The sequence below is a fragment of the Canis lupus genome, chromosome X (assembly GCF_011100685.1).
Source record: "Canis lupus familiaris isolate Mischka breed German Shepherd chromosome X, alternate assembly UU_Cfam_GSD_1.0, whole genome shotgun sequence".
Lineage (NCBI taxonomy): Eukaryota > Metazoa > Chordata > Mammalia > Carnivora > Canidae > Canis > Canis lupus.
Window position 1 is genome coordinate 58,131,096 of NC_049260.1, and position 21,371 is coordinate 58,152,466.

A 21,371-nucleotide genomic window follows, 5' to 3' on the forward strand; every position below is an offset into this window, starting at 1 on the left:
TTTCCATTCAATTTTAAAGAAATTCATTCCTGTTGTGTTTTAGGAATATCCTATTTGTGCTGTACAGAAAAAAAATTGGTCCCTCACCACAGATAGTTTGAGAAACACTGCTCTAGACAACAAAGAACTTTTTAAAAGTTTTTATTTCAATTCCAGTCAGTTAACATACAGTGTAATATTAGTTTCCGGTGTACAATATAGTGATTCAACACTTCCATCATCTCCCAGTGCTCATCACAACAAGTGAACTCCTTAATCCACATCACCTATTTAACCCATCTCCCCACCCACCTAACCCCTGGTAAACATCAGTTTGTTCTCTATAGTTAAGAGTCTGTTTCTTAGCTTGCCTCTCTCTTTCTCTCTTTTTTCCCCCATTGCTCATTGGTTTTGCACCTTAAATTCCACCTATGAGTGGTATTTGTCTTTCTCTGGCTGACTGATTTCATGTAGCATAATAGTGTCTAGCTCCATCAATTTCTAGACAAAGAACTTTTTATTTGGGACATAGAATTTATTTAGAAATGTTTTGATTTCTGTTACATATGATTCCAAAGCAGTGTTTTTAAGCTTTTCTTTTTATTTATTCCATAAACAATAACAAAACTCAGCTAGGTACATTATGACAGTTTCACCATACACTCAGTCACAAATATTTAAAACTTTTGCAACAAGAACAACAAAACCAGAGGTGTTACAAGAATAATTTACAAGAAAATCTATAAAACAGCAAGAAGCTCACAAATGTTCATTTTCATTTGCACAAGATCACTACACTCTTTCACAACATGTTTTGTGTTACAAAATTCCCAACAAAAGTGTATTTTTTCTTTGTATTATGGTTTCTAAAACCAGAAACTTTGAAGTAAATATCCTTTTATTAGCACCCAGTGGTGCAGAAAAAGGAAAACTCTCACATACAGACACTTCACAGCACTTTTCTAAGAAAAATATACACTTACAAAATATGTTACAAATTGGCACACTTAAAAATATACAAGATTTTGTAGGCGTCTTAAGAGTGATCCTTAAGCTTTATACTTCAATTGACTCTACAGGTTATTTATAAAGCTTAACTCTGAAAGAAAAAAGGCAAACAATTTCCTAACATTTTAAAGTTGCAGTGTCATATGTCAAACAGAAACTTAGGTTACATTCATAAAAAGGGCCTCTAACATGTTTATTTTAAATTTTCTTAAATGTTTAAAGGGCTTGGGAGAGGAGAACAATGGAGATAATAGTTTCTTTAGCACCATAAATCAGTAATTTACTAAAGAGGTGCATTCAGTTTTATGGAAATTAAATTAAGGACTAGTACATTCAAAACTGTAGGCAGCAAACTCTAGTCAGTGCTACAGGTATCCAAGTAGAGCATTTTAAGCTTTCAACCCTCTTCACTGGGAGTCAAAAACAAAAGGCCTCTTCTAATTTTCATTCTAAGCCTTATCTTTTGTGCTGTAAAACCAGGTATCTTTGAAAGAAGCAGGGTGATTTAAACATCTTTCTCCTTTCTGAAAGGGATGTCTTAGATTCAGAAACCACTGAACCTGATAGGTGGACCAGACATCTTTTCCATTCAATGTTGAGTGTTTCTTTTCTACTTACCTAGATACTGATTCTAAAAGCCTCATTCACACCTTAAGCATTGTACTAAGCCTCTTTACATTGTCCTTCTCCAGTTGTTTCATTTCTTAGTTATGATTCTGAAACCAAGAGTACATCTCAAGTATCATGTAGCTACAATTGGGGCTCTGCTTCATGACTGTAGCTACTGTTTAATGCTCTGAATAAAAAATGTGCCTTAAAGGGTAGCCTGTGTACTGCCATCAAAATGGTCCCATGCTGGCTGAGGACCTTCAAGTTGATGACAGTGTTTCCCAAGTTAAACAGCACAGCTAAATTTTTTTCTCTCTTAGGTCCTTGAGAAACCTTTACAAGAATCCCTGGCCTACATTGTGTTGACAAGTTCCCTATTTTATCCCTACTTACTAAATGTTTGATTTTGGTACTAAACCTAAACATAATGGTGGGCTTAGTGAATTTTATCATTAGAAAATAAATTTCATATTAATTTTATTTCATAAAAGGACATATTCCTATAATAAGCTATCATTTAAAAAAATCCTAGGTAAAAATAAAACTCCAGAAATTAGATAATTGCTTAATAATCTAGGGGAAAAAACCTTATAGTTCTAGCTCTAGTTAGGACTAGCTAGTGCTCCATTCTTCTCTTCGGGACAGAAACTCAGTTCTCTTCAATTCTTGGAACTGTTCTGAGAGCATCTGTAAATTGAAGATGTGGCAGATCTGCGTCAGACTGGTTCAGCTTGGTAAGAGCAAGCTTGGTTAAGAGGTCCTTGGATGTGGTTTTTCTCCTTTAGGCAGTAAATGCTCATTAGGACCCACTAAAACAGAAATTCACTAAAACTGCAGAACCTCACATAACAGGACATAGGATGCTAGCCAGAGCTGTTTACAGCTTTTGAAACATCCTTTATGCTTCTCTCTCTTACATACATGCTTAGCCCCCTCCCTGTCCCTCCCTCCCCCCTGCACAAATACAGATGCTTCTCAGCAAGGAAAAAGATCAGAGAAGGTAAAAGTTGTCACAAAAGCCCACCTAGCACCAAAGACTTCAGGAAGATGGCTAAAGAAGTGACAGTCAAGGTAGTGCAGGAGGTTTGAAAAGATTAGGAGAAGGTAAGGCCTTAACACATAGTTGCACAGAATAACAAGAAGTCAGAAGAGAAAGCTTAGAGGAAGCAGCATATGTGAGGAAGTTGGTATATGAGATGCTGGAGAGGCCACTGGCCTAAGCCAGTTATCACAACCCAAACATAACCCCCAAATCTTGAAGAACCTTGGTCAAGGCTACAATTTCAGCACCCTCTCCACATAGTCTAGCATCTAACTAGGGCAGAAAAAGGATCAGAGATATTTTTACAGACCTTCAAGGAAAAGGAGTTTCCAACTTTCCTTAGTCATGTGAAATTCTCTCAAATTCTCTCTCTCTCTTTCTCTCTCTCTCACTCTGTATTTAAAATTAGATTTAAAAGTGGCCAAGACAATTAAGGATAACTAAGGGTGAGAAAGTTGCCCTCTGAAATTCCAGAAGTAGCCTGGCTAAGGTTCTTAAACTCTGACACTTTGAGGAGGTGGAATATAAAATTATAAAAGAAGAAAAATTCCAAGATCAAGGACTGACATTAAATAAGAAGAATAATGGAGAATACCATTTCCAGGAGAATAAAGATCAAATCGGATTCTGTTGAGGAGGCATAAATAGGAAGTAGCATCTCAGAGAGGTGTTAGAAAGGAGTGGTAATCAGGAATTTCAGATCAAGGAAAATTCCAAAAATCTGACTTGAAATATCAGTGATAGGACAAAACATTATTTTTATATCATGGTCCTCACTCCACTAAGGCAGGTGGTTGAATAAGGGAGCTCCAAAAAGTCAGGCCTACTATGTTGTGACAGGAAGAAAAAAAATGTGAGCAGTGACAGGACCAAAAAAGCCATAAAAACTGAAGAGCTCAGAATGTAATGTACTGAGAGGATATTAAATGAGATTAAGAGAATAAGCCTCTTCTTATCTTTCTATTAATCAAACTTAGTTTCTTGTTATGTTTTAGTACAAAATGACTGATTATAAGTCACTGAAACATATGTTAAAAACATATAATGCACGTAGGCCATTAAAAACGGTACTTTAAAATGTCAATTCTCTTTGGAGAAAGGGATGAACCGTGTCCTAGAATTGGCCCATAATGGGCTCCAGAGGAGCAACTGAAAGAGGTATCCATTCCAAAGTACTTGTGATAGCAAGTTCTGACAAGGAAATTGTTTCTGAAAGTTTCAGGCTGTCCTTCTACCCACCCCCACCCCATTTTACAAAGCTGAACTGATACTGAGAAAAACTGGGACAACTCCTCCCATACTTTTTTATATAAAACACATTGTACCCATGGAACATTTTCTGTATTTCTTCTTTAATTGCCACCTTTTGATTATATAAAAAGCACTCCATTCCTGTAAGTGACTTTGAGGTCTGGAGTCTTAGGGATCATAATACAAGAAGAGTTGCTGATTCCAAACCAAAATTTAGCTGCAAAACAGAAAAAATAAAAACAAAACAAATTCTAGATCCTAAGAACCAGCCATAGTATTAAGCATAAACAGCTAGCTATCAGAGTGGAGAAATAGAAGAAAGTGTTCCAGTTTGATTATTTTCCCTTCTGGACAGCAGCTGTAGAGTAGGAGACATGTTTCATCTGGTGCCTTTCCATTAAGTTATTGTCTAAGACTCACCGCACAAGAGCATCAAAGCCTAGGAACAGGCCTGAAGCAGCCTCACAAAATGCTCCTCACCCACTCGTTTCCATAGACACACACAATCACACCATCAAGAACACAGGCTTGTTCATTTTACTACCTAGTTATAAGTAGTAGAGCAGGCTGGTGAAAGGAATCATGAACTGGGAAGTGTATGTACTTATATATGTGACAGGCTTCCTTCCATTTCTCTCTGACTACTTTCAAATGTTGCTTCTCTGTTTGTGAATATATTTAGGTGGCAATGACTAGGTAGGTTTATATTTTCCTCAAGTTTTTCCTTTTGAAACATCTTCCTTTTTTTAAGTCTCCCTTTCCCCCACCCACTTATTCTCCACCCTCCCACCCACAGCCTATATATTCACAAGTTAATAGGTTAGTAACAGTATTAGTAAGAATAGTAAGAGTAACAACGACAACAACCAACAACATTAATAATATTAATCCCCTATATCTGTATAGCACTTTACGATCTACAAAGCGCTTTTACATCCATTATCTCATCTGTGCCATAATGCATCAGTCATTAGACACACAGGCCTTCAACTGTGCAAGGAAAATAGGTCAAATGTTAGAAGTCAAGTGGTGAATAAAGGGGAAGAAAAAGCAACACTAGTAGTGTTGAAGCTGTGAAATTTAAAGACAAAAGGGAGAAGGGCTGAATAAAAATGTGATTTCAAAAATGTATATAAAAAATTGAAATTTAAGTTTAGTGTTTGGCATCAAATACTAGTCATCCTCAGACTAAGTATATATGGCCCTGATTAGTTGTTACCACAAATTGTTCAGCTTATCTAATATATGTACTTAATTCATAGAAGTTGAACTGAGATGCCTTAACATTTTTTAAATGACATTGGCATTGCAAGATTAAACACTTAAAGAACACTAAAGCCATGATATGAGTGCACTTTTGACAAAACATTTATGAAACTACTTAAATAAAACAATCTATGTACTTCATTTATCATTAGTGTTGATTTTATAGCTATTTTATAATTTATCCCAGACTATTATAAAATATATAAAACTGAGATATAAAGTATCAGCAATATAACTTTGCACTTTAAATAATTTTCAGCTACAGATTTTGCTTTTAGAAAACAAACTTTAAAGCAGCTGTTTTGTTTCCTTGTAAAAGGTTTTATAAATGCATATATTAGGTCCCTGATGGACTTAGCTGTTATGATTTCCAGACTTTTTCAACAATTGAACTGTTAGACAATGGAACAAACAAAACTTTATTGTGACTTATTTAATTGTTCATGTTTCCATATAGGACAGTAGGGTTTAAAATTTCAAAATAATGTATGTATGCATATATATTTAAAAATTCATTAATGAACTTTAAACTGTGGGGTGAACCTGTGAGATGAGGTAAGGAAATTTGGCACATTTCAAACAGTATCCTTTAAGTTTTGGTAAATTGTGTAACACAACATATTTTTCCACTGTGATCTATAGGTGCTATCCACATAAGTGGGGGTGGTTAATAGCAAGAATCACTGGAATGTTTCTAGTAAATCAACAGGGACAAACTCCCCAAATACTCACAACCAAATGTTGATATAGCAGTAAAAATATATACAATACAGTCACTTGTTTGTAGTTTGGCACAATGTTTTCCTTTTCTTCCTTGGGTAAATAGTGCATAAACTACTTGTGCAACTGTATGACTTTTGAAGTCTTTTACATAAAACATCAGATTAAAGTTTGCTTCCAAAGACTTATTCCCACACTTCAAAATTCTTTTTTTTTAAGCACTTACATGTCAACATACATACCACAAGGCATATTTGAAAGAAATAAAACACAAACATCAAATGTCTTTCTGGAAAATATGAGTTTCTTCTTCAAACACAGGTAAAACCCAAAATGCTGTTTCTGCTTTTAGGAGATTGTAGTCGGAATCCCTGCAGAAAAACCAAACAATTTATGCCACCTTAGTTAGCTTTAGTGTATGTCCCACAAAGGGATCATACAATCTAAATTTGTTTATATCATACTAAATGCTGTATGATGCAGAAAGAAATACAAATACAGGGGGCACTAGAAAGCACTCCAACTTGCCACACGATGAGATTTTGTTTTTCCAAATTATGCTCTTTTTGCTTAAATGGTCTTGCCCTTTTGTCTATAAAACTTTTTGATTCTGTTGTTCAAAACTTTTTTTTTTTTTACTGCAAAGCCCTTCCCTTCCCAAAATCATTCAAGAGCATATTTTAGTTCTATTTTCTCAATCAGTAAAAACTAATGCTGAATAGCAGAAAACGTAGCCTTGTTAGAGTTTATCCCTAGCTAAGCCATAACAAAATTGCCCAATCTTTTGGGTGGCTTAAAGGTGTAGGGATTTTTCATGCACTTTTTTTCTTTTTAATTTGAAAAAAGAAGGGAATGGGACAGTTTCTTTCATGCAAATTTTGCTTTCAAGAAGGAAAAAATGAGGGACTGTGGGCTTAGTAGGCAGTAGGAAAGCTAAGGGTACATCATCTCGGCCATTTTGGTGCAGTATTACCTTAGTTTTTCAAAAGAAGCTGTCCCAGCCTCATCCTTGTGGACCTGTTCTCGCTCCACGCACTTTCCCTTACACTTCTCATCTCTCAGGACCTTGGAGCTGGATTTGTGACGATATAACTTTTTGTGTGTTGGTCCATTATTGCCTAAAGTGCTCAGGTTATTATACTTTTTATCAAAGAAGGCAGAGCGAGAGTCCTCATAACCATGCATGTTTGCATGACCAGGATCACCTATCGCTGCTTTCCCATTGCTTTTACTCACACCCTTGATGGACCTGTGATTCTTAGTGGCTCCTGGGGACCCACTGTTGACTTTTTTCTTAGATTCCTGTGGTGTCCCAGCCAATATTTTGAGGGTTTTTAATTTTAGACTATTGGACTCTGGGGAGTAGAATATGTTGGGATCCCCATGGTGCTCCATGGGTTCCCAAAGGGGCTCTATGGAGGCCATCATGAATCTCTGTACATCTGCCATACCAGAGGCGATGTTGGATAAGATATAGGAAGGCTCCTGAAATTCCCGTTGGTCATCATCAAGGAGGTTATTGGTGTTGGTGCCCATGTTCAGGTCGCTCCAGGCTGAGCTGCTCTCCTTCCCCAAAGTCCAATCTCCAGAAAGTCCTTTTTGACTTGGTATCTTCATGGAGGCCACAGGGCTACCATGTTGGATACATTCGGCCAATGTCTTCTCTGTGGAGGATATGCTGTTGATTTGGCCTCCCCCACGGCCAATGCCAATTTGCATTTTCTCTCCATTAATTGCAGCCATGTATTTCCCTTTCTTCATCGACTTAGGGGCCTGGCGGGAGGTTTTGCCAGGTGGCTTTTCAATCCCTTTGTTGTTAGCTTTGAGAGATTTTTTCCTGGTGTTTTTCTGAGAAGAGCTTTGGTTCATAGCCGCACTCTTGTTGGGTGAACTTTTCTTTCTTGATTTTGACATTTTGTTGTTAGTACTCATTTGATCAGATGGATCATTAAATGCTGATAGGCAAGGAGTTTTTTGGAGCAGGCTGACAGAATCCTCATCATTGAACATATGGAACTGAAACTGATGGTTATTTAAAGCAAATCCATCATTCACTTGAACCTGCTGTGAAAGGGTACTGCAGTCCCATTTGGTTTTCTCCATATTGCCCAATGGTCCTGGGATGCCCTCTTGGAACTCCTTCAGTGTTCCTAGCATCTTGATACTCTCGCATCTGGTAATTTGAGGGGAAAGACTAGGGGTGTCAGGTGGGGACATCTCTGAGAGAGATGAGTGGCGGAATTTGTCAGGAGTGAAGTTGGAGATATCCAAGAGGTCAGTAGACTCCTTTAATGGTGTTATCTCATCAATACTCTGCTGGATCACCAGCTTGGGGCTGCAATGGGCTAGGAAGTCATCAGTAATATCATCATCACCATCCTTTTCACAGGATTTCAAGCTTAAGGAGCAATAATTGCTTGAGTTGACAGAGAGTGGGGCCATTGAATCAAAGCTAAAGAGCCGATCATCATCCATATTGGCTGGGCCCTGCTGGAAAGGAAAGCATATCTCTCCATTATTAAAGTGACATAATTGATAAGAGTCATCAGATGGGAGTTGGGTGTCTTGCACAGAGGCGTATAAGACCTTGTTGCAATTACTGCCACTACTATTGAGGCAGATTCGATTGTATGTTGTAGCTGTGAGGTTATTTCCCATGGAGACTACTTGGGAGACTCCAAATTCATTAGATTGGGTTGGAGCTATCTCCCTTGAAACTTCAGCCATGAATTCCGGGGGGCCAGAAGTAGGCTTGTTGGGCCACACATTTCCATAGTTGCTTGATTCTATTTTGAAGTTTTGGGATGACTGCTGCAGCTCAGACTCAGAGGATGCGGAAAGCACACAGTCCTGGACAGGCTGGAGAGGCACAAAAGATTTTTCCATTTGAGTGAGGCTGCCTTCATTTTGCTCTGGAGAATGGTGAGTGAAGTATGATATACCAGTATTATTTGACAAATCAGAAGCATCTAACAATGTCTGTAGATACCCTCCAGGGATTACAGGTATGTTGTTGGCAACATTAGCAGATGATAGAGGCATTTCAGAAGAACAGGTGGTTGGTAAGAAAGTAGAATTCTTAGAAACCTTTGCCTCATGAAATTCAGATAGATGAGAGCTGTTTGAGGTCCCAGGAATAGGCTCATTCTTTAAATTAGCCATAGAGGATTGATCTTCCAAAAGGGGGCTCATTTGAACAATTGGTTTATTTTCTTGCCCAGCTTTGATTTTCTTGGATTTTAACCTGGCTTCACTTTTAAATTTGATTTTGTTGAGCACTTTCCTTTCTGGCCCCTTAAATCCTGCATCTTGGGCTTTGACTTTTACTGAGTCAGGGCCTGTGACATCATTTAAATGCAATCCATTTGCACAGCTGGGTACAGCCAAAGGTGTTGACTTCAGAGTACCTTTCAGGCCTCCGTCTTCTTTACGAGCACTGCCTTGCTTCTGATCACTGCAGAGTGATATCTGCTTACTACTTGCTAAAGTTTCCACAGATGGGATTCTGTGAATTCTGTGCCTATTGCCAAGTTTAGATTTTCGTTTTCGAGCAGGTGGCAGAAATGACACCTCAAAGCTACCTGGTTCAAAGTTTTGTTTTTGGCATAAGGGTATCTTGTTGGAGTCAGTGTTGCTGTTTCTCTGTTTTTTCTTCTTCTGCCAGAACCCCTTCAAGGGGGCAAGCTTGGCATATTTGTTGAGCTGATTCTCACTCAAATTCACTGTTGTCTCACTGGAATCTACCCTTCCCAACTTCACCAGCATGTTCTTCTCACCTTTAAAGCGATTGATGATGATGTATTTGATAATAACAGGAGGCTCCTTACGGGTTACTTTTCTTCTCTTTTTGGGACACCATTCATCATCATCTTCTTCTTTGGAACCACCTGGAAGCCATTCTTTCCTCTCATTTACTTTTTCACCCTCTAGTGAATCAACGTCATATAGATAATCTTCACTGTACCTGACTTTTCTCTTGGCTCGCAGCCCATAGTTCTGCTGGGAGGAGGAGCTGCCAGAATTTGTGCCCCTAGCCATATAGCGGCTACAGTCCTTGATCTCCCCCATGGCATCATAAGAAACCTCAATGAAGGAATTGTCATCACCAAAATTCCCTGATGCCTCCAAGGAATTGTCAAGATGGCCCTGCTTTGGATTCTTAAATTGCCCTAATTCAGTCCCACTGCATGGTTTATTTAAGGCAGATTTTTCTCCATTATCCTTTTCATCCTTTTTCTCTATACCCTTATCTTCCTGTCCCTCTTCTTTGCCTTTCTTCTTGTCCAAGTTTTTATCCTCCTCCCCCCAGATGATATTCACATCAGGGACTTTGAATTGGGAAAGGTCACTGTTCTGTTTCAGGACCCCACTCTTAGACTCCCGCTTGGGGCAGGTAGTAAAGACACTGGGAAAAAAGTTGAATTGGGCATCCTCCTGCATTAGAAGGGTGGTCTTGTCTCGAACATTGTCCTGGAAGGACTCATACCGAATTTTCAAGGAACAGACATCACTGCCCAGTGTTGACTCATCATCATCGAACATGTAGTTATCCACATCTTCTTCAGAGAATAAGTTGACAGACAGCTCATTTTTGGAACAGAGGTCAAGCAGTTCAATCTTACTCTCACTAATGAAAGTCTCAAAGTAACCCCAATCCTGATTGGAATTTGCCAGCAAAGCCTCTTCTGTATTACACTTGTCTAACAGTAATGCCTCATAATAGCTTTTCTGAGCTGGATCCTCCAAGTCGATGTCAGATTTCTCAGCTTCTCGTTTTTCTCCTGCCCTTGATTTGTGCAAAGGGAAGCCTAGGAGCTGGTCTGAGAGCAGCTGCTCTCCATATTTCATGTTTTCTCCAGCATTAATACACTGAATTCCTATATCAGAAACTGCACAGGTTTCGTAATCCTTATTTAGATCACCAACTTTCAGACTGATCCCTGGCTCAGGATCTACTGCATCCTTGGATTCCATGAAGCAGCCCAAACAAGTCCGGCTTGGCTGCATGAGGCAGTCCCCATTCAGAGCTGAGATGCCTGCAGGCTCCATTATGGCGAATGGAGCTTTCTCACACTCATTGGGCAGTGACCATGTATGCAGGCTTTTTGCAACACCAGATGTAAGGGAGATGGCATTCACAGAAGCACTATTAGCAGCATGCTCAGGTGCTTCAATTAGCCCCAAAGGAGATGGAGGGCTCTGCATACAAGGTTTCTTAGAAGACAGAGGCAGGAGACCCCTGGGATACATCAGGGTCTCTTTTTGAACTATCGGTATAGGCTGGATTGGTGCAGCAGCTTCTAGAGCTGCCAGTGACTTTACTGCCACATCCTGGTCCTCTGAATCTGGAGAAAAGGGAAAGAAATGACAGAAATAAAGTTAATGGTCTTAGACCACACTCACTCTCTTTCCCTTGATCAGTTTCTGGTACTTGATCTTATATAAGCTAAGGCTCAGCTTCTTTTGTTTTAGAACTAGAAACTACAAAGCTAAAGAACAACACTGATTTTATATTGAATAGTCACACAAGTGAAAAACAGTATTTCTTTAGATTCAGCTTTTTCTTTAGACACAGACAGAGCTCTCTTCAGAAATAAGGTAATAACTGGACTGCTTGATCAATAGAAAAGTCAATTTCTCTGGGTGGGAAAATGCTCAGATGGGATATTTATGGTTTTAAGCTATAAAGCTTAGTCCTATCATTCACATCTCTGTTCTGGAAGTTTCTCTTAATCTAAACATTCCAAGCCACATATCAGAGTATATTTATAATTCACTAGGAATTTTGAGGAACTTAAGTATTCATCTGACAGAGATGATTTGCAAGAGCAAAGTGTTTGGATTAGATAACTCTTAGAGACCCTTTTAGCCCAGTTAGAAATTTAGTGGAATAAATTTAGGATTAATATCAATTTCAGAGGCACCCTAGACTTAACCTGCTCCAACTTGACAGACACTAAAAATTTATAGTAATAACAAAGACTACTAGGAGAGATAGTATATACCATAATGAAATTCTCTTACCATTTTCTTTGACCCCATTAATCAGAGTGTTTTCTCCATTGGCTGAGGCAACGACAGCCTTATCTTGTTGGTTATCCATGAATGTAACCTCTTATTGTTTCATTCCAAGTCCAAATGCTGTCCAACCTGCACATTTTAAATATATAATGTTAATCATTAAATGTATTTTTGCCTCTGTTTTAAGGTCATTTCAGTTAGAGAGGTCTAAAAAGGCTCACTGGAATTTACCTGTTTACAGACTGACTTCTTTTACTATTGTTTTTTTTTGTTTGTTTGTTTCATAGTTTATACCTGCTATATAAATCAATTTTAAAAATTTCATTTAAATTCAAGTTAGTTAGCATATAGTGTAGTATTAGTTTCAGGAGTAAAATTTAGTGTTTCATCACTTACATATAACACCCAGTGCTCATCCCAAGTGTCCTCTTTAATACCATCACCCATTTAGCCCATCCCCCACCCACCTCCCTCCATCAACCCTCAGTTCTCTCAACTATACAGTCTCTTATGGTTTGTCTCCCTCCCTGTTTTTATCTCATTTCAATTTTAAATATATACTTCATTCATACGTCCTAGATCTTTTATCCCCTCTAGACCACCTTACTATTCATAATGGAAATCTGAAGAAGCAAGAAAACTTACGCCTTCTCCCAGATACAAATATATTTAACCTAATCATGGCCAAAGGATGCAGAGTGAAGTCGAGAGTGGCCTGAGATAAGGAATGTATGTACGTGGTGATTGGCTTTATTTCTGCTTGCCTCATTTCTTCTTCAGATGATCTAAAGCTTTTCAAAAATAAGGTACTTCATACATACACACACATGTACATCACACTCAGATGTTTTCTCTCTGTGTCTTAAAATTTGACTGTTAGGGATGGAAAGAGGTAGAGAATTCCTTTCTTGGTTTCTCAACTTTCAGACCTGTTATTGACAAATATTCCTACCAGCCCAGCAAGATTTTAAAGTGTTACTACAAAGAGAATTTGAAATTTCTGAAAAGGTCCCTACATCATCTGGTATTTTCAGGACATAGAATACATATCTATATCCCATTATCTCCTGCCCACCTACCTGGTTGGTAGGTATATGCAAATCAATAGAAAACAAGGCCACATGAGATGGAGTTGTCTACCACATGCCATCACATCTATAAGTCCTCATTTATTACAACCCCCCTTTTTCTAGACCTTGTTCTCAGCCAAGTATCGTCTCTTTATTAAAAACACAGACTTTGGGTGCTTGGGTGGCTCAGTTGGTTAAGCATTCAACTCTTGATTTTGGCTCAGGTCATGATCTCAGGGTCCTGGGATCAAGCCCTGAGGTGGGCTCTGTGCTCAGCAGGGAATTTGAGGAATCTCTCTCTCTCTCTCTCTCTTCCTCTGCCCCTCCTCACCTCAAATAAATAAATCTTTTAAAGTAGCACAGACTGCTGATGGCCAAGCAGCTATTACAAAAATCTCAAATGTATAATCACTTATCTTACTACATGAATATACTATAAAAGATAGCTACAACATTCATGGAACAAGAAGCAGTGAGCAGAATTTTATATGATTCAATCTCTGTGACATTTTACCTATTTCCTTATCTGTAAAATAAGAAGTCTATATTAGGCAATCATCCAATTTAAAAAATATCAGATGGTCCTGAGTTTCCCCTAACATTTATATATCTGAATTGCCAAACTTTCTTCTCACTCTATACAAGACCTGACTTGAGAGCAGTCAATAAACCACAGGTGCCAGGGAAAAGAGAAAGATATGCTTAACTGTTGTATTTACACAAAAAGAAGGGCTGGAGATTTCTAGAAAGTGGAGAGGAGTGGCTAGCATGTCAAAGTCCCCATCTTTTGGCAAGAAGGGCTCATTTGTAGTGGAACTGAATAAACTGATCAGATGGTTGGCCCTCTGATTCAGAGAGAATCTTATGGGTCAGATGGAATCACACAGCTATCATGGATTCCTCTGTGCCAACTTTCCTTTTAAGAAACTCAGCGGAAGGGTGCGTGGATGGTTTGGTTGGTTAAGTGTCCAACTCTCGATCTCAGTTTAGGTCATGATCTCAGGGTCATGAGATGAAGCCCTGCGTCCAGTTCCATGCTGAGTGTGGAACCTGCTTAAGATTCTCTCTCTTTCTCCCTCTCTCTCTGTGCACACTCCAAATCCTGCTCATGCATGCTATCTCTCTCTAAAACAAAACAAAGCAAAACAAAACAAAAACAAAACTCAAATTTTACTTTCCTTTAACACCTCCCCTTCACTAACTCCATCTTGGCAGGGACTTGATAAAGGCCAAATTATTTGTAGATTTCAATAATTAAAGGGAATCATAAAGGTTTGAAAATAGAAAGAACACACCTTGGCAAGAAATAAAGAAGAGATGGAAAAGGGTATGGGAGCTTAATGAGTTGGAAAGGGGAGAGTAAGAGAATGAATAACCACCAAGTAGTAAGCTAGATATGGTTACAGATGTTATTTCATTTTGTACTGATAATTATCTTGTAAAATTGGCTCTGTTAGGTTTACATTTTTTTCAAAAGAGAAAACTAAGTATATAGATATTAACTTAGTGATTATCAATTATTTGGACCTTTGTTCTGCAGAATTAGAAGGCCAACCCCTGAATAGATAATCCTGGGGTCATGTCCTATGTATTTTCAAAGCTCAGCTGTGAGACAACCTACAGGCATATATTTCCCCACATTTTAATTTATTTATGTCTTGGTTGCTTATAAGTATGATTTGGGAGAGGGACAGTAATGTATAGTTGTAATACAAACAGTTCTTGGCTTGCTTTTGCTTCTCCTCACTGATCAGCATTTTGGGACAATAAATTTTGCAGGATTTTAAAAATATATTTTGAGATAAAATTGATTACCACTTTTGGAATTATGTACAACAAATTGCTTTGCTGATCATGGTAAATCATGTAATTTAATGGCACTGAAATAACATTAGCATGGAGACAGGTATTTTGAAGCAAGGAAATGCTCAATTAAACTGGTAAAGCAACCCTGCTTACCTGCCCTTCCCCCCAGTTGGGCCTGAAGAGGGGTTCATATCCTATCACAATAGGCTGCTATGTTCTTCCCCAAAGGCCTTTAAGCCTCAGGTCTCAGAGTCTAAGTAACTTTCCCTAGCATGTGTGCTGTCCTTGACCTTTTTCAACAACAACAACAACTACAACAACCACCAAAACAAAAAAGCAATACAGGGAAGCAAATCATGTTTCTGCCTTTGGACCTGAGACAACATAAGCTCTGAGGTTTGAGTAATGCTAATCTTCAGGATACCAGTTTAAATAAATTCAACAAATTGACAAGGCACCCCCTGTGGTAATGGTAGTCTACTAGGCACAACAGTGGGAAAGACAGGTGAATGAATGAAACTAGATCCATGTTCTCAAGGCTCTCAGAGTCTGTTGGGAGGGAACAAGCCATAAACAAATTTTAATAAATGTATAATGTATAAATTGCTGAAAGAGAAGCAAAATTTTCCATGGGAGTTTTTTTTTAAGATTTTTAAATTCATTCATGAGAGACACAGAGAGAGGCAGAGACACAGGCAGAGGGAGAAGCAGGCTCCCTGCAGGGATGCCTGATGTGGGACTTGATCCCGGGACTCCAGGATCATGCCCTGGGCCAAAGGCAGGTGCTAAACTGCTGAGCCACCGGGGCTGCCCTCCATGGGAGTTTTAAATGGAGAGAACTATGTCACTTTTAGAGAGGAAGGAGATCAGGGAAAGCTTTACCAGTAGCAGCAGCATTTGAGATGGACCTTCATGAATGGTCTTTTGGGAGGTGAGGATGAGGAAGTATAGAGGAAAGGCATTCCAGATAGAAGGAATTAATGAGCTGCCATGATTCTCTCCCCACTCCAGTCTATCCTCTAAATGACTGCTGTAAAATTAATAGGTCTGACAACTTGCTTTAAGTATTTCTGTTTTGGCTTGTATATAACACCCCTCTCAATCAATCCTCAATTTCTCAAGTTATGTTCTTCTTTCATTCTGCTTCTCTCTCCCTATACTTCCAAATATTCTAGCTATCTCTGCCCCTCTTAATATGCTAGATCACTTTTTGCTTCCAGGTATCATGCACTTCATATTCCCTCTGCGTGGAATGCCTCCCTCCACCCTCTTCCCTTCCCTTACTCCTTCCATTCCTTCCCCTTCTAGCCTCCTTTTCACTTCCCTCTTCTATTCCCTACTCAATTTTTTCTTGACACCTTCCTTGATTCTTATACAAATAAAATTAGTATTTTCTCTGCATTCCCAAAGACCATTGATCCCCTTTGTCTTTATCACCTTATATAAACATGACTTCTTTATATCTGATTCCCTCAATAGACTAAGTTCCCTTCACCTCCACAGGGAGTAGCTCACACATTGTACTTAGCTCATGGTATGTACTCTGTAAAAGTTGATTAGACAATTATGTTGAACCATAGGAAAAGATGGGGGAGAATTCGGTGAACAGTAAGCATTTGGTTAAAATATTAGGTATACAAAGAAGATATGATGGAAAAGAGACACTGTGGAGGCCACCTAAATCTTAAATCAAGAAGACACTGAATAGGACATTAGGACCAATGAAAGTGGAAGAATCAGAGAGGTAGGGAAATAGGTTAGGAGACAATGCTCAGGTATAAGAAGTCAAGAAGATTAGAATTAGGGAGGAGGAAATAGGAATGGAAAGATGTTAGATTTGAGTAGAACTATAGAGATGTGTTTGGAAAATAATTCATACATGGCGGGGGGCAGGCAGGAGTCAGCATATATAGAGAAGGGAGAAGTCAAGGAATTAATAGATGGTTGTGAAAGGAGCATTAGAGATTGTTAGATTCAGGTCAGAGTAGCCTCGGAAATACAGGTGCCAAGATCTTCATGAGAATAAAACAAGGTAAATAATAAGCCCAATAATCAGGTCCAACATGGATAATGAAGCTGGCAAGGGTCTAGCTGTCATACTGGAAAGGAGGCAACTGGCCAGCAAGTTATTATAGATGGGGAATCTATAAATTTAGTTGGGGACTGAAATGGAACAAGGAGATGGAATTGCAGTAGTGAACAGGTCCAGAGAAGTTTTCCAGGCTAGCCTCGCCAAGCTCTGTCTAGTCTGACTCTTCCCAGTTCAACTTTAGTCAGTATAATAGATGACATAATCAGCAATAGTTCAGAGAGTACATTTTTATCCATAATGCTGCTTAGCTAATTCCATTTTCTAAACCTGTCACGATTTCAAGGCACTAGGTTAGAAATATGGAGGTGTGATGCTTTTATGTACAGAAAACATACTTAAATGAGGACCCATGTAAGTTTAAAAATATTAAGGGTGAGAGAGGCATGAAAAGAGATGATCACAGTTAAACTAAAGAATTTTATATCTCAGGCATCCTGGGTGGCTCAGCGGTTTAGTGCAGCTTTCAGCCCAGGGCCTGACCCTGGAGACCCCATATCGAGTCCCGCGTTGGGCTTCTGCATGGAGCCTGCTTCTCCCTCTGCGTGTGTCTCTGCCTCTCTCTCTCTGTCTCTCTCTGATGAATAAATAAATAAAATATTTTTAAAAAGAATTTTATATCTCTCAAAAGTACAGTATAAATCTATTTCATCCCTCATTATAAAGATTCCAAAACTCAAAGATATGCACAAAAATGCACTGTCTATATAAAAGATCTAAGCAAATGCCATAAAACCTAGTGTTCAATAAAACTTGAAGTAGGGCTAGAAGGAAACAAACAGAGGTACTCATGCATTCACGTCAGGAATAGCCAAACTCCCTACTAGTCTTAATTTCTAAATTTTTAGGCCATAGGTAGCTCCACTTTATGGGCACATCTGAGTACCTTTGCCTTTGCAAATCAATTTTATTTTTAAGCCTTCTCCTGCTTATTTTCTCTCTCACGTCCAAAGAACAGTGGTAAATAAGTCTAATTACTGTTTGTCAGGTAAAGAATGGGTGTTTCAAAAAAGAGTCTCTTTCTTCTTGTCACCAGACCTAAATGGGCAGTATAATGGCATAGTAAGCATAGAGACACCAACTTAGGACACCCACTGGTGTGTACAAGATGGTGAGTTCTTAGAAGGACCATGCCACTGTAGCCTGGCACTTTCTGAGAATGGGTTTGTACAAGGACTGTGTCCTAATTACCGAGTGCCTTCACTGACAGACAGCATTGAGTTACATTTAATGCTTGAGTGCAAGAACTGTAGGCTGAATTACCCTTTGGATTTCTCCATACAGTTTCTAATCTCTTTTCTTACTACTAATCTATCTTGTTAATTGCATTTTTAAAATGCTATTATATTCTTTTCGGAAATATAAGCACTGAATCACAGGGATAGAAGATCTTAGAAGATAGCTTAATCCTAAACTCCCCATTTTATAAATGGGGTAACCAAGTCCCAGAAAGGGGAAACTACTTGCCCAATGTCACACAGTGAGTTGGCAACACATACACATCCTTGGAAATATCCCCATGGCACCATGTTACATATCAGGAGAAATATATAATTTATAAATAAAAACAACTACTAACTTTTTATTTGTCTTTATTGGAGAATGCTGTCACATATAAGAGAAATGTTTTTGCTTATCCCAAGCAGGGAGTGAAAGGGAGTGGGGGAAAGGCCGAATTCCAAATCCAGCTGGGAAGGAGGCACTGCTCTTTTAGACTTTGGATTCTAGAGCTCTGTGTTGTTACCCTGAGGTATAACAGTCCAAACACCATCTTTCTCCCATTCACACACTTACATAATGTTCATGTACACTCAAAAAATCATAGTGCCTTCTTCTATATACATAGTTGCTAAGCAACCTATAACAAGTGGTAAAACTACTGTTTCAGATCTCACCCTACCTTCATCACACTCCTTTTGCAGACATGTTTATAGTAGAGTTTAGCAGTTACTTTCAAAATGATAGGCTAGTAGATGCCTGGACCTTTTTAGGACCAGAATATTTGTCATTACCAAAGGTCAGAGGGCCCAGACATTCTCCAAAAGTAAGTGGACTCCACTAGAGTATCTCTTTGTGTAGCTACTTAAAGAGATCTTTAAGATGAGTTTGTTTATAAAAATACATAGTTTTGACTGCTATAGAAGTTTTATTCAACACAAGAAAGGAAAATTCCAATAACCCCACAAAAATCACTCAGGAACTTAATGCCATATATTTTCAAGGCCATGTAGCCCCTCCCATCAGAAGAATTTTTCTTATACTCCTTTAATTTTCTACACGGGACCAGAATGACTATCCAAAAACAAGGGAAAGAATAAGGGTATAAGGTGGGGGGACATCAGAAAAGAAGAGAGGCTGGGCCTAAGAATAAGTAAGATGTCCTTCTAGTTAGAGTTCTCCAATAACCTAGGAAACATCTATTACTATTATCTCTCTGTTTTGACCCCTGGCAATTTATTTCTGTCATTCATAGCCAATTCAACAAAAAAGCCTTCATAGTACCAGAGTCTCTGAAATAGATCCCTAGGGTATATTCTCCAATACCTAGCTCATGCCAAACTGGCGATACCCAAAGCTATACAGATGGCATTCAGGGACTCCGTGCTCATTAAAGTATATTTAGGAAACACTCATGGCACGTGAAATTTCAAAGTCCCCATTTGCTGAACAGCAGCAGTAGGACTCTTCCTACTTCCAGCAGCCAAGTTCACAGTAGGGAAAATCTTCCCAGGCTTCTGGGACACCTACTGATGAGCAAAACAAGTCTGCACAAGGCAAGGATGAGTGCTGTTCTTTCCTATGATCCTGGGTTTCTTAGGTTCCTTTGCTATCTTCTCATCTACTGGTAGGGTTGAGTGTTTCTTAGAAGGAGTGTTGTCTGCAACTACAGCATCTACCTTTTCTGTACCAATATTTGGGCTCACTTGCAACCTCTAAACTGCACTTCCAATACAGTAGCCACTAATAATAACATGTAGCCATTTAAATATAAATATAAGTAAATTAAATTTCAGTTCTTCTGCAACATTAGTCATATTTCAAGTGCTAATCACATGTGGCTAGTGGTTATCATATTGGGCAGGCATAGACGCAGAACATTTTCATTATCAAAGAAAATTCCACTACTTAGTACTGTTATTCTTACTTGTCCAGTCATTGTTTCTAGTCATTGTTTTTATTTGTACAGGATGGCCTAGCATTTTATTTATCTTATTAGTCTCAGGCACACAGGATTGATGTTATCATATTCCTCAATTCATCAGTAATCCAAGCAAAGCTTCTTTCTTGCTATTATTCACTTATTCCCATTTATTTCTACATTCTTTCATACATAATTATTCTAATATGGTGAATGTGTATCTTTTTTTGCATGTGTTCTTTTAAAGGATATATTTTATGTGTATGTTTTTAGAATTTATGTAAACAGTATCATGCTACACATCTCATTCTTTTAATTTTTACCATAAATTATGTTTTAAAGACCCATTCATGTGTCTTGCATATATTTAATCTGTTGCTTTTATCTGGTGCATAATTTTTTGTGGCAAGCACCCACCACATTTTATCTGTTTTCATTATGCTAGACACCCAAGATGCCCGGCCTAGCACTTTATAGAACTCTTAGCAGAAGTTTCTGGCTTTATAGAAAATCCTCAAACAATAACAACAACAACAACAAAAACAACAACTAAAAGTACTTGTAATCTTAGTATGTGACCTTGTTTTTAACTGAGGGTATCTTAACCCTTAGAATATATATCCTTTTGCTACCTTTCAATATTCTTACTGGTATCACTCTGCCTGTTATTGATCATTGTCCATTTTTTGCTTGGCTCTGGTCTTATATGAGGTTTCAATCTTATTTTTAACTTCAAATAATTATTTTCCATTGGTCTTTGGCTCTGATTACCTGGACTCAGGTTATTGGTTTATAAAAGTCCCTTATTTCTTCTGTTTATTTCTGATTCTTCCTGTAGCGCCTTTTATTTTCCTTGGTATCACTCAGGATTCAGTATTATGGGTAGTTTTCTGGCTAAAGTTTTCACTAAGCAGTGGAGGTTTAAGAACCTAATGGAGACAGGATTGCTATACTGATAGCCAGAGACATCCAGGGCCTAATGGGAGGGAAATAACCTCTTAGCTTGACACACAAGGGAAATAACCTTTTAATTCAGTGCAGCATACTTCATTTATTGCAGTGTTATCCAGTTTGAAGATGTTATGAAAAACATCCCCAGAGAGATTTAAGATTTCAAAAACATCCTGAGTTTGAACTTAATTCAACTACTTCAGAAAGATGAGACAATGGAAGATGACCTTTTGGGCACTTCATATACCAGGCACTGTTAGGCCAGATAATGTCATGCCAAATTAGAATGTTTGTCTCCTGGGGAGGGAGGAGAGTTGGTCAGAGGGAGATGAGGGTATGTGTTTCAGTTAAAATCATCTGTCAGTGCTAATGACCTAACATTAAAAAATATTAACCTACAGACATACAAAGAAAAAATTG

The 21,371-nt window shown here is 38.4% G+C and overlaps 1 protein-coding gene across 3 annotated transcripts in view; it reads right to left on the reverse strand.

Annotated features, from left to right (window-relative positions):
* Nucleotides 1-560: 560 nt before the first annotated feature.
* NEXMIF (neurite extension and migration factor) overlaps nucleotides 561-21,371 on the reverse strand; it is a 133,566-nt gene continuing 112,755 nt past the window's right edge. For 2 of the 3 annotated variants that reach the window (XM_038587740.1, XM_038587739.1), the window contains exons 2-4: nucleotides 11,900-12,025; nucleotides 6,849-11,220; nucleotides 561-6,246 (exon numbers count right to left, since the gene is read on the reverse strand). In XM_038587740.1, coding sequence (XP_038443668.1) covers nucleotides 6,153-6,246; nucleotides 6,849-11,220; nucleotides 11,900-11,978 — 4,545 coding nt within the window. In that variant the 5' untranslated portion in view covers nucleotides 11,979-12,025 and the 3' untranslated portion in view covers nucleotides 561-6,152. The remainder of the gene's footprint in view (nucleotides 6,247-6,848; nucleotides 11,221-11,899; nucleotides 12,026-21,371) is intronic. The other variant, XM_038587741.1, reaches the window with a different exon arrangement.